The 13698-nt window shown below is 43.8% G+C and overlaps 1 protein-coding gene across 3 annotated transcripts in view; it reads right to left on the bottom strand.

Annotated features, from left to right (window-relative positions):
• Positions 1 to 5359: 5359 nt before the first annotated feature.
• LOC119433931 (epidermal growth factor receptor kinase substrate 8) overlaps positions 5360 to 13698 on the bottom strand; it is a 57159-nt gene continuing 48820 nt past the window's right edge. For 2 of the 3 annotated variants that reach the window (XM_049658628.1, XM_049658627.1), the window contains exons 18-21: positions 13193 to 13225; positions 11332 to 12139; positions 7570 to 7705; positions 5360 to 6656 (exon numbers count right to left, since the gene is read on the bottom strand). In XM_049658628.1, coding sequence (XP_049514585.1) covers positions 6441 to 6656; positions 7570 to 7705; positions 11332 to 12139; positions 13193 to 13225 — 1193 coding nt within the window. In that variant the 3' untranslated portion in view covers positions 5360 to 6440. The remainder of the gene's footprint in view (positions 6657 to 7569; positions 7706 to 11331; positions 12140 to 13192; positions 13226 to 13698) is intronic. The other variant, XM_037701222.1, reaches the window with a different exon arrangement.

Below are 13698 nucleotides of genomic sequence, written 5' to 3'. Positions count from 1 at the left end.
ACGCACAAGTGTATTCTTTTCTCGTCTGCGTTGTTTGCGGCTCCGTGGTGGTTTGTAGCTTCACGATTCCGAAACCACGAACGGTCGCGGCGAAACTCCTCTGAAACCCGGTTTCAAGATTTTATATATGTTCTTAATAGTTCTCCAAGTTCTTAACAATGCGCGCAGTAACTTTAGGAGATTCTGTGCGACACTTTTGGCGTACATCGTTCGCAGAGCATGCGGTTGTGCTGCAACGATTCTTTTCCTTCGAATCAATTCTTGTCATCCGTGCCCTCGGATCGTAATTTTTGCGCGTAAAACTTCATAATTAAAAAAAAAAAGCGCCTAGACCAGTTTGTAAAACTTATCGATTCCGCTGGTAACGAAGGCGTAGTGACGAACGAGCCTGTGACAATTCAGGGCAATCAGCATTGCAAGCAGTCCTTGCAAAATCTGGCCTTTTAGAGACTACTGTCACCGTATACTTGCACCTACGCTCATGCTGTTGCTGACTTCCACTGTGTACTGTATATGAAAATGAGACAGCCTTATACAAGTAAGCCCTCGTTAACTCGGAACTCTGATATCGTGAAATATTGGTTAAGTCGAACTTTTTTCCTAGCTCGGTGTCAACTTCGTGTATTTTTCATCTCTTATTTCGAAATACTTTGCGTTGTACTCCGGATATCTCGACTGCGGAAATATTGTGAAAAAGTCATTACGCATGATTTATATACTTTGTGCGCAGCTGCGATATCGCCAAAAAAGTGACAGGATCGCAAGTTTGTGCGAATTCCGCTTCGTTCCATGCCACCCTTACCGTCCACCGTTCACGGCCAGCTGCGATCTCATTGATTATGCGGGAGGAGTGTCGCTCTGACCCTTGACGAAGTGCGAGAATTAAGGTACAAGTGACCTCCGCAACATGCATGCATGCATGCGCGTAGCGTCGTCAGTGTGCTTATTCGCCGTGCCCCGAGTTTTTGCTTGTGGATACGCGCGCTACTCCACGGTCTATGCGCGGCCAGTGGCCTATATTTTCGTAAATTCGTTTATCTCCAATCTCCTCTGCTTATCTCGAACCCCCCCCCTGGTTTTTGCAATTTCGAGTAACAGGGTTTGCTGTATATGTGTAGGCTTACTCGCATCACATCGACTGATTGGACCCTGCAGCAGCACGTACACCCTTGCAATGTTTTAACAATATCATGCGACTGTTGGCCGCACAGCGTGTCAGTGGTCTTGTAGCGGTGAGGGGTACTCCTGAAGCGAACAGCGCAGCAGAATACATTGGAACTATAATTCGCCTTGCACGACCGCACAAAAAGTTGCCAATCCCGCCATCCCTCGCTGCTACAAGGGTGCTGACACGCCGTCCGGTCGAAGCTCACTTGATATTGTTAAAAAATTGCAAGGGAGTACTGTTGCAAGAAAACATATCCATTAAATAAAACGGTCATTGTTGATATAAGTGAATAGCCTGAATGGACGAATGAATAAATGTTTTCCTTCCCGAGTCCGACCAATCCATATGAAGAAGAGCACAACCATTAATAATGCAGCAGAAAGGCAAAAGCGCAATATATGGCTGTGCTTAAATGCCTGCTGCCAGAAGAACCTGACTCCATTCCGCAAGGATATGGACAAGTGGCCAAAGTCTGCCTGCGCAGAGTGAGAACCGGCATGGTCTTTACACTGGTGAAGTTCACGCTCTACCCCACAAGAAGAGGTTCCAGTGCAGCTGTGACGCAGTCTATTATTGACTGCTGTTTAAGATGCAGCAGAGCATGAGCAGACAACCTTCCACCCCATGTGCAATTGATCAGGGCTCACGAGGCATTGACGGAAATGTATCCTGAAGCTCCCTGCATTGCTACGGTATTATATTCGTGCCCTAAAACAACAGTAAGAAGTTTAGGTAGCGTGTGAATGAATGCTCTGTGTTGTGTCTCTTTCTTCGATTCTTCTTACATTTATCTGTGCCAACCATAACAACCATAACCGAGGTATAAGGTGATCTGTGTTGTGAGGTAGTTGCGTGTGGTATGATGGTGGCGTCGCCATGCGGGACAAACCAAAGGCGTCTGTCATGAATGTTGTTGCAGCCAATGCACTACACTTACGTTGCAGCTTCGTAATAGAGAGTGTCCTTCTTGGAAAGCTGGGTAACAGGGGGCATAAATGTGCAGCTGGGTTGGTGGCACAGATTTTAACCAGAGAAGACACAGAGTTGCTATTACAGTAACTGACCATATGTACTTATCATCTTCATCTCCTGCTGTAAAGTGTCGGCAGTGATGCAATATAATTGACAACATGCAGTCCCTTTTGTTAATTGCTTCGATGAGAATACCTGTGCAACAAAAGAACATTTCACGGGTCACGGGTATTGGACAAAGTGTTAAAAGATATTACCAGTGTTGTTACTGCAGTATATGTTTACACTGTATACATGGTATTTATACAAAGCATAAACAAGCTAAAGCTTTTTAATGTCACTCACAAATTGTTGCATTGTTGGTTGCTTGAATAATTAATTTAACTGCTCACTGGAAATGAATTTTTTCATTTCTTGACCTGACCATGCTTCCTTGACACAGAGTGGTGGATGCAGTGTATGTCAAGTGAAATGTACTTTTGTTGACGTCATACTGCCTGCATGCGCACGCTTATAACCTGATCACAACTTGCCGTATTGCATTAAGTTCAGTTTGCATCCCATTAATTCAATATTTTTCGATACCGCTTGGCTTAGTGGCTGTAGGATTGCGCTGCTAATCATGAGGTCGCAGGATAAAATCTCAGCTCCAGTGGCCGCATTTCGATGGGGGCAGAATGCAAAAATGCCCGTGTACTGCACATCGGGTGCACGTTAAAGAAACCCAGGTGGTGGTCAAAATTAATCTGGAGTCCTCCGCTATGGCGTGCATCATATTCAGATTGTGGTTCTTGCATGTAGTACCCTACAATTTAATTTAAATTTTATCTTTTTGCACTGCACTACCCTCTCCCGGATCTCACCATAACCGATTCTTGACTTGAACTTTGCTTTGTTCCTGCTGTGGAGGCTCAGTGGTTGTTTAGTCCCTGCCGTGGCGTCCACATTTCTATGGGTGTGGAATGCTAAAATCCTCGTGTACCATGCTGTGTATGCACATTGAAGAACCCCAGGGGTCAAATTTAATTTGGAGCCCTCCACTGCAGTGTCGCTCATAACTCACTGTACAGTTTCGGGACGTCTAACCCCACAATTTGATTAACCGTTGCCTTACTTACCTCGGTGCACTGAATTTACATTTATGGTGCTCGTTATTTAAAGAAATATGCACTTGTATTTAAGAAAGTTCCAAGAAGCGCAAAATGACGTAGACAAAGGGTAGAGAAAACAGAATTGACAAGTGCTGCACTATCTGCGGAAGTTTGTTGAAGCAACAAGTGATACATATGCTTGTCCTTGTACTGGTAAATATACTTGTCACTTGTCCAGTCTTTTTTCTCTGCCCTTTGCGTCATTTTGCGCTGCTTGGAACTTGCTTAAATATGGATGCATACCAACTCGCCCAACTTTCTGTACTTCTGAAATATGCACTTTATGGGAAAAGAAATGTGACCTGGAAAGTGCTAATGTTAAGGCCGAACGTACTGTAAACAATTCAGTACTCCAGACATTTTTTTCGCATTCCTATAAGATTTCTTCATGTGTAAACAGCCAGTGTACTTTATATTTTGACGTGAAATAACATTTCTTGTACATGCTTCCAAGTTTAAGCACGTAGCGCAAACATTCATTGTAGCAGCAGAATTGCATGAGTATTAGGCACGATCAGCTGTGCGCTAGTAGTTTGCGTGTACACGTATGTGTATCGAAATTATTTTAGTCTATGTGTTCGGGACTTCAAATGGGCACCGAGAAACCAACATTCTTCCAAGTTCGCATTCAAGTAGGCGGAAAAAGCGCTTATAAACTGTTGTAATGATACCATACACTTGTTGAAATTCCTATGTCGCAAGCACCTTCCATTCAGAATGCTCGACTAGTGGCTCTCGCAATCCTCTTGCACATCGAAAACCTGGCCCCTTCGTCCCAGTTTTATCCCTTAGTCGATATTTGAGCCAGTAAGGAACTTTTCGATACACACATGCCGAAATTTGTCTTTTCTTAAGACTGTTGACAGCATTGAATGTGATCTGATGTGGACAAACAAATGGAAATGTATGTGGAGCGCTGGGGAAGGCCGCACTGAGTAACGCTGGTACGTCTAATATTGGTGCTTCCGTCACAGTTCATTGCGCCCCATTTAGTTGCTGCATGCTTCCTATGACAGGTCAGGAAGGGATGCACAGCAATTGTGCCTTCATCAAGTGCTCTAAGTTCTTGCGAAACTGCGACGAAGCACTGCTTGCAATGCGCTGTCGTCAGTCTCTTGTACCTTTTCCTTAAGCTTCTTGAGCTATAAGTTTTTCAGCTTTTCACTAAACTCTGTGGGCCTGATATCTGAGCCTCGTGCTTAAACACAATAGTGAGCTGACAGGCCTAGCCTTGAGATAGCTTTTGTAAGCCGCTGATGAGCTTAGTGTAAATGCACACTTGACAAACCATATACAGGGTGTTTCATTTTAGCTGCACCAAATTTTTAAAATTTGCCTGTGGCAGATAGCACAATTATAATCTTTGATCTAAACTACTCAATGAGGTGGCCATTACTTCCACGAGAAATCACAATGCCTAATTGAATATTTAACATAATTATGCTAATTAACCTATTAATTAATTATTTTATGGCACATCTTTCAATCTACGAATCATAACCACTGAGTTTGGAAGGCGTATCCACTTGGAATAAATTCTCAGGACTGAACCAGTTTTGAGAAAGTAATTTTCAAAGTGTCCAATGCAATGCATTGGTGTTCCAGTTACTTTTGTGCTTCAATGCATAAAACAGCATTTTCCTCAGAAAGTTAACTGGAACGCCCATGCATTTCGTCGGACACTTTGAAAATTAATATCTCGAAACTGGTTCAGTCCTGAGAATTCGTTCCAAGTGGATATGCCGAACTCAGCGGCTATAATTCGTAGAGTGAAAGATGTGCTGTAAAATAATTAATTAAAAAGTTAATTAGCGTAATTGTGTTACTTACTCAATTAGACATTTTGATTTCTCAGAGTAATGGCCACCTCATCGAGTAGTTTATATCAAGGATTATAATTGTGCTATCTGCCACAGGCAATTTAAAAAAATTTGGTGCAGCTAAAATGAAACACCTTGTATACATCTTCGCAGATGCAGGACCGGGACGGCTACTAGGAGACGCTTTCATCCTTGAGTGAACCTGAATGGGCTCATCTGGATGTTGGTAGTGTTAAAAAGCAAGAAACGCAAAACTTGCAAAAATATTTATTTGCAATATGTGTTCTCTTTTGAAGGAAGAAAATGCACAAGCAGCAATGACTCTATTCACTTCTCATACTGTAAGGTGCTCGATATGCTGCCTAAATTTTATCTACACCTAAAAGACTAGCATTGCTACTGTGAGCGATCATGTTGGATGTTTTCACATCGGTCAACACTACTTGTAATATTATTCACATGGAAACAATGGTCCTGGAAACATAATAGCCACTCTTTTGTCATTTGGTCTGAGATTTGAGCCAATGTCAATGATGTGGTTACTTGGAATGTGTATAGGACGTCTCGAGGATAGAGCCGGACGGATGGTTGAGTACGCGACTGTTCCCAAGTTTGATTACTGGAAAAAAAAAAAGTGGGGGGAGGGATAGGTCAGGAGAACAAGTACCTGTTTCCTCGATGAGGATATAGACAAACTAAACCACATGGCATCATAAAGCTCTCTCGCTGCCATCAAAGTTGGTGCGAGAAAAGTGGTCATCCATTTAGCATGTTGGGGTGAGCAAAAGACCTTGCTGGTGCACTTAGCGCAATAGGTGTGCTCTAAACTGCGCCCAGCAAGTTCCGGTTGTGTATGGTGGCGAGGCAGAACAGAAAATTGGGATAGTTAGTGCTGACTGAACAGGATGAACTGTAGCGTGAAACGTGACACAATAGGAAGGTAACATAGAAACGAAGCGCTACTACCAATACGTTACCTTTGTCTTGTGTCACGTCTGCTGCACTACAGTAAATCATTTAAAGTTAGTGGAAATAGCAAAGCAGATTTCCTGTTCCAGTGACCTCGCCTTCCTGCTTTCTTTATTGTCTCTCTAGGGCACAAGGAATAAGGACGGGATGGTTGTGAATATGCGTGTGAAATGCTCACGGTAGTGCAGCAGGCCAGGAGGTAATGTTCAGAAACTATGCAGTTAATCAAGGGCTATAAAACTTCGTAAAAATGTGATGAAGCACTGTATGAGCTCCAACACAGCAGCACACTGTTGTCGTGGTATGAGGCAATTGGTTGTCCAGGGAACAAATAAACCTTTTTTTCTTTCTCTGAAGCCATCACTGAGTGGCACTCGTCGTGGCCGTCGCAGCGGTCTCAGCCTCGGCAGCAGTTGGGACCGTCGAGTCACTGGTCGCGCTGTGCTGCTTCTGCATGACAACCACAGTGGTGGTGGGGCTCCTGGGTGCTTCTTCGAATGCTGGCACGCCGGCGTCCACACGATTGCGCCGCATCTGGAGGATCTCGCTCAGCTGGTCCTTGCCACCGGGCTTGTACTGTGCAGACAGATTGGTTGATTGGTAGAGGGTTTGATCTATTGAAGTAGCACAGGGCCTATTAGGGGCTTATTAGAAACTTTTTTATAGCTGTACTGCTCTGTCGGTCAAATGTGCTCTTTCAATCCACAATCGCTCTATCTCTCTTTGGATGATTGCAAATTAGGCCGTGTGCATTGCATAAATAATGGGCAGTTTCCCACTAAAGTTTTAATTTCAGTACGTATATGTGAGGGGGCATATCATCAAGCCGCGTACTGGAGGCGTTTGCATGCTTTTGGTCATCCAAAGCTTCAGAGATTGAGGTCGGAGCTTTTTGATGTCGTGAGCTTCGGTGTGATAGGTTAGCTTTGAGAATCCTGACACAAGGCTAGGCGACAAACCATTGTCCCTCGTGGAGTGGTCTAGAACTTTTGACAAATTGTCAGTTGTGCACTATCGACAATATTTGCAAAAAGAAAAAAAAAATCGATAAACCAATAAAAGAAGCGTGCGTCATAGTATGTGCAGCGAACATAATTTTGTACGGCTTCACTGGCTTTAGGCGCAAACTGTGCAGGATATCAGCCTTTTCCAGTGAACAAGAAAAGTGCAAGCTTTTCATGCCTACAGTACATATGCATTTTCTTGCATGCTTGCAGCGGTAGTGGAAGGACCTCTATAGTGCTTGTACTTTCCCTGTGACAATATGGTTGCACCCCGACAGCGACATGTCTTGACTACGTTCTGCTCACCGGCACCTTTTCTATAATTAGAAGCAGAGCTTTCTAAAACTTTTCCAAAAGAAGGCTGCTGCAGCTACACAGACATCTTTGCAGGTGTCTTGTGCATTTGTCAAGTTGAGAGTGTTCCACAACAGTAATAAATTATTATAGCCTCATTTTCTTTGCTTTGAAGTGACCTTATTACTCACCCCACACAGGTTCTTCTGCACAGTGAGGTGGCTGACTAGGCGGGCTGCTTCTGTGACAGCCAGCACTTCCTCCAGGCGCTCCTTGGTGAGTGCGAACATGTGTTCGCCCGTTAGTTCCTTGCAAAGACCTTTTACCCTGGATTAAAAAAAAAAAAGAAAAAAAAGAGAGTTTACGCATTCACAGCATTTTCATGTAGCCGAAACAGACGGGGAAAAGCCGCCTTTCAAACTTCACTCATGTACGTTGCCGCAATAGTACCTTTTGAAGATAAGATAGGTAGTTTTGGACAATTTCTTCGTTTCATGATTGTTAGCTTTGCACACACACGCCCAAAGCCATAATTCAGAATAAATTAGCAGCTCAATTAGTTATTTGTGGCCGCCTCATATGACGTGGGCGTAGCACTTTACCTGTCAATTAACTGTCGTAAACGGAGTGAGTGTGAGGACAATGCACTGACAAATACACGCAAGCGGTCTCTTTTGTTGTGAACATTTGCGACAGAAGGGGCTGCATATAAAAGACATAGGTAGAATGTGTGTTTTACACAAGAAGGTGTGCATTCTAGCTAATGCAGCGCTTACAGTGGACAATACAAAGCACTCGTCGCAACAGAGTTACTACGTGAAATATTGAAAAACATTTATTTCTTTAATGATGGCATAATTATGAGCTCAAGTTCTGGGAGACCATCGCTCAAACGAAATACAAAGAAAAGAGCGACACACACATTGCGCTGTGTGTGTCGCTCTTTTCTGTGTATTTCATTTGAGCACTGGTCTTTCATAATTTGAACTATGTGCTACACTATACCGACTGAAGTTTCTATCCTACTGATTTGCAAGCTCTGCGCACCCACGTCACTTTTGTTCGTGTTCAAGTTTATTTGTTTTAATGAAAGTATGCTACCAAGCAGTATTTAGTGACGTGGGAGAACTGGCTATGTGACATCTTTTGTTCAGATATTTGACCGGGTACACCAGTGGAACATTATGCATACCTGCCAGGTCTCCCGGATTACCCAGGAGACACCCGGATTTAGACCCTTTCTTCCAGTTGTTTCTTCCACATTGGCAAAAAAAAAATCCAACCCAATCTAATCCAATTAGAGGTTCATCGCGCAAAATTAAGAAAGTAGTAGGGAAACCCTATGCATGCGCTATTTCGTTAACTGCAGAGCCACTTCTTACGCTGACGGGGTTGTTGGGTGCCCTAGTGGTCCTAGTCTCATTAAGCTAGCCAGTGAATGCCGCCTTCCGCAACTAGCAACACTAGACTCTCCATTGTTCTCCTCGGCGTGAGCCACTCTGGCATTGCATAGGCCTACGGTCAGTGATGGCTTTAAAAGCAAGGAGCACTAGCGCGAAAAGTATCTTCAAGTATTTTTAATGTAGTGCTCAGCCGAAGTGACGCTGGCTATTTTGTTGATACCAGAGAGCAATGCAGAGTGCGAACGGCAATTTAACATAGTGAAAAATATGAGGACGCAGTGCCGCTCGTCCACGTGTTGCTCGTTCAAGTCGCTGGGAAACGTCAACCTCACAAAATGCGAAAGAAATGGAATTTCTTACAATCAATCATTATCTGAATAATTTTTGAACACCCGCCGTGGTTGCTTAGTGGCTTTGGCATTGCGCTGCTAAGCATGAGCTTGCGGGATCAAACCTCGGCTGCGGCGGCCGCATTTCGTTGGCGGCAAAATGCAAAAGCGCCCGTGTGCCGTCCATTGGGTGCACGTTAAAGAACTCCAGGTGGTCTAAATTAATCCGGAGTCCCCCACTACGGCATGCCTCATAATCAGACGGTGGTTGTGGGACGTAAGACCCGAGAATTAAAATTTTAAGGAATTTTTGAAGGCAAAATTAGCAACAACGAAATGCTTGCAAAAGTGAGACCTCGATGTTCGTGTAGTCATTTGTTTATCTGTACATAAAATTGTAATGAAGTTCATCTGGGAGTACTTGAAAATATCGACATTGGGGGGGGGGGGGGTATTACCGACTGACCCCCCCCCCCCTTGGTCGGAAGAACCCCCTAGATTTAATTTCTCCGAACTTGGCAGGTATGATTATGTAACAAGGTCGTATGCAATGCAGGTTGTAGCAAGTAGCTAGAGTTGGTAATATTTATGAACGATAAATCAATTAAATGTATCCTGCAAAACTTCATCGAAGTCCACTGTTCATTTAATTGACTTAATTTATTAGACCTGTTCGTTTAATTGTTTTCAAGAGTTTGGCAGGAGTGGTGCGAAAATTTTGAAATTGTTCTGAAATGGCGCCGCATGAGTAGTGTCTGTGCTGCTGTGGTAGAGTGACTGTTGACAGTTTTTGCGAGTCCCGGGTGATACGGAACTGGGCGCTTCCCTCTCTCTTCCCCTATACCATACATGCTACCACACCACCCAAAGCCAGAGGCTTGAAATGACCTTGCAATTCAAGGCATACTATTGGGAACCAAGTTGTTGATGGTCGTGCCACTCCCAGTCCACTAAAAAGGCACTGCATGCGTGCCGGTTTGGAGCATGTATTTGACATATCGATGGAGTTCATGTCGATTCCGGCAAATCTATAGCGTCCGAGAATCTATTCATGCATGCAGGTTGTGTGGCCATTCAAGGAAGGTGTCGTTTTCACCCAAACATCCCAGCCAATTGATGTTATTTTGCTCTGTAGAAAAGAGCGTGTGGTTTAAAATCCTAAACAAGTAATTTTCTTTTCCTCCTCCTCATCATCATCATGTTTATTTCACCACGAGATACACAAGGTGAAAAGGGAGAGCCGGAAAAAAAGCCGATCCCAGACAGGCACGGTAGCGGCTGGTGTACCAATATAATCACGTATAAAGTGTTGATATACGAGTATTCAAAGCACAAGTACATGCAGATACTTTCGTGTTATTGTATAGAAACTAGTTATAATACAGTTGTGTCAATTGACTCTCAGTATACAATCACAATCTGTTATCTTGCATATTATGATTTGACATAAACTCAATCGCATGTAGCATAAGAATGCAAAAGCAGTATATATATATACACTCACATATATATGTATAACAAATTTCACAGAAATATACAATAAACACAAGTTACCATCAGGAAACGTTCTCTTTTATTTAGAAATTATTTTACATACTTGCAAATACATCTGCACATATTGTAATCTTCTCTGTGCATATTGTAATCTCTTGCATATTTTAGTTCGACTCCACCTTTCACTTATGCCACTTTTTCTTATTTCTTGTTTCACTGTACTGTACAAGGATTAACTAGTGCTATGTATCTTATTTAATTCTGCACTAAGTGTCATTTTATAACATATATTGTTTATCTTTTCAAAAGCCACTAGTACCAACTATATTTAGTCTTTAACAAGTTAAACATATCACTTTAAGTTTATACACTTGGGTTTCAAACTTGGTTCACCTCTCAAACATTAAAATAATGTCCCACAAAAGAAGATAACTGTGTTTCAACCTTTTTAAACGGGACCGATGAAAATTTCCATTAATCAATTAAAAACCCTGCATCGAAAGCGATTAATCAATTCAAGGCTAACATGATGAATGTTTAATCTTTAATCGAATAAAAAAATTCATCGACCATCCCTACAAGCAGCAGATAACAATTTACACCATCAAAAAGAGCAACCTAGTCATTATAAAATAAAACGCTGTTTTCGATTCTATAAACATGGGTGTCAGAAGCCACGAGTGCTTGAAAGCATTTGGCACCTTGTGTGTCGACAGCGTTAACTCACCTGTCACTGAAGTCCTTTGCGGTGAGCCAGGCTTGGACCTCGTCGACTGTGGACTCGGGCGTGATGTAGGCGGCGCGTGCAGCAACTGCCGTTGCCCTACCCCATTTTTTGCCCGCCTTGGGGCCTAGAGACACACGAAGCTTAAGTTCTTCGTCGAAAGTGTCTTCACGGTGGGCTGCCTTAGCAGGAGGCTGTGCAGAACTAGCACTTCCATGGCGACGCGGTGCCTCTGGGACCACCGATGACGATGGCTCTACGGGTGGCGGTGGCAGCTGCATTGCGAGTGCATCACGTTGACTTGAACGGCGCTCTAAGTTAGGGTTGTCGTACCGCCTGTGAGCCAGGTCCGAACTTTTTGAAGCGTAGTAATCGGCGCTGCCTGGCAGTGGTGGCGGTGGTGGAGTCGGCGTCGACGATTCGAAATGACTGGAACTGTGTGCTGAGCGGGGTTCAAAACCTCTCGCATGGAAGTGACCATCGTATTGATCCGAATTACGGGTCGACTCCAGAAGGATAGTGTCGTGTTGGTTCGGTGGTGGTGGTAATGCTTCGTCGACAAAGGACCCGGAACGGCGAGCCGATTCCTGCCGATCAGACACTTGCCTACTGAACTCGTGTCGAGTCGATTCGGGCGTCGAGTGATACTGGCCCGAGTGAATCTGCACGGTGTCATGTTGGCTTCTCACCTCCATGTCCTGTCCACTGCTGCTTGCATGTCTCGGGTCAGACTGAGTTGACGTTGGTCGGTAGTGGTCAGAAACACTGTCGTCGACAACACTCGGAGCACGTGAAGAACGCAGGGGAGGTTCTGGAGTGCAAAGTGGAAATCTTCCTGAATAACTGACTGCATGTGCAATTTTACCACAACCCCTACACTATTCAAAATAGCTCATTACACTCGTACAACACCTACGTGATTATATTCCGGATTACAGATACCGAAGTAATTTTTTGGGGATCACGACATATTCATGGCACATATATGTACCCATATAAACACCTTAGTAGCACTAAAGCCGTCATAGAATAAACTTATTTTACCAGCCTGCATGGTGGCATGAGATTTTCAAACAGACTTTTTGTATGAATTGTATTGGTACCATGTGAGCTATGGGTTATCGTGCATTTAAATTCTATTTATTGCTCTGGGGCATTATTGCAAAACGACTTCGTGAACAAAAATTAACGTACAGAAAGTGGTCACAACCAGGGGCATTTTGTCTGTAGGTGCAACAGGCTTAGGGTGGCACTTTGGGAAGGGTGCAGCGCATGCCGTCACCCTCATCGCACTTCACCGGCGGACCTCAGACAACAAAATTGCAAATTCGATTCTGCTTTGCATTTTTATTGCCAATTGTTCAATGAATAGACTAGTAACCAAAAACCTATGTGATAATTTTTTCTATTATGATCACTACTACATGCCTCTCAAAGTGATGCCGAAAATTTTTAATGTAATCAATGCACCAATATTTAGTTCTGAAGTAGAGAGGGTCGCAGACTTTGCTTGGGACTGCAAAATACCTTAAAAACGCTGCTGGTCACAATGCTATGCTCACAGTGTCTGAACTTGGCTGCTATCATAACTGGCTGCATAGCTCTGGCTGTGGTACCAGGTTCGATTCTGGGATAAGGGTGAGTTATTTGCTCAGCCTGGAAGTGGTGCTGTTTGATGAGAGTTGGTTCTTGGAGAGAGAGAAAGGCGTCATAGAGGAAAAGACTACTTCTGGTGCCCCAAAAGAGCGTGGCTCAGTGCCTATTCTTAAAGTCGGGTGGTAGGCTTTGAAGCCCAAATGCACCGTTTCTATCCCTCCCCCTTTAATGAAATCAAAACAAAAACGCATAAAAAACAGGAACTTACCAGGTGGCGGCATAGGCGGTGCGGGAGGAATGTCTAGGAGGAAAGAAAGCCGAATGAGGAAAAGAGAACTAAGGGATGGATGAAGTATAGCACGTCGGCGCAGTTCATGAAAAATTCCTAGTGGCGGTGAGCCCAGATGTCATGCTGTGCCAGGTGCCACCATGCTCTTTGAGTCAAAGGCTTGTGTAGAGAAGGATCTACACTCTACACTCCCTCAAGAAGCCAGAGGGAGCATGCTGGGCAAGCCTTCATGCACACCATACGAGTGATTTATGATGGCATCCCTAGCAGATACGGTATAGCTGAGAAAGTAATGTGAAGAGGCCGTGTGAGTAGGTTCTTCGGTAGGAAAATGCAGTGTAATTGGCCAAAGTGCATTTCCTTTCATGTTCAAATAGAATGCCATTTATTTACCTGTTTAGTGGTTTTTAATCGGGGCACATGACTTCACTAGAATGTAGTTCCATATTTTCCCGGGGGTGGCGCCAATCCCGCCCAGTGTTTAT

This window comes from Dermacentor silvarum, chromosome 11 (genome assembly GCF_013339745.2).
Source record: "Dermacentor silvarum isolate Dsil-2018 chromosome 11, BIME_Dsil_1.4, whole genome shotgun sequence".
NCBI classification, from domain to species: domain Eukaryota; kingdom Metazoa; phylum Arthropoda; class Arachnida; order Ixodida; family Ixodidae; genus Dermacentor; species Dermacentor silvarum.
The sequence above is the reverse complement of the archived record's forward strand: the minus strand, read 5'-3'. Positions and strand labels throughout refer to the sequence as shown.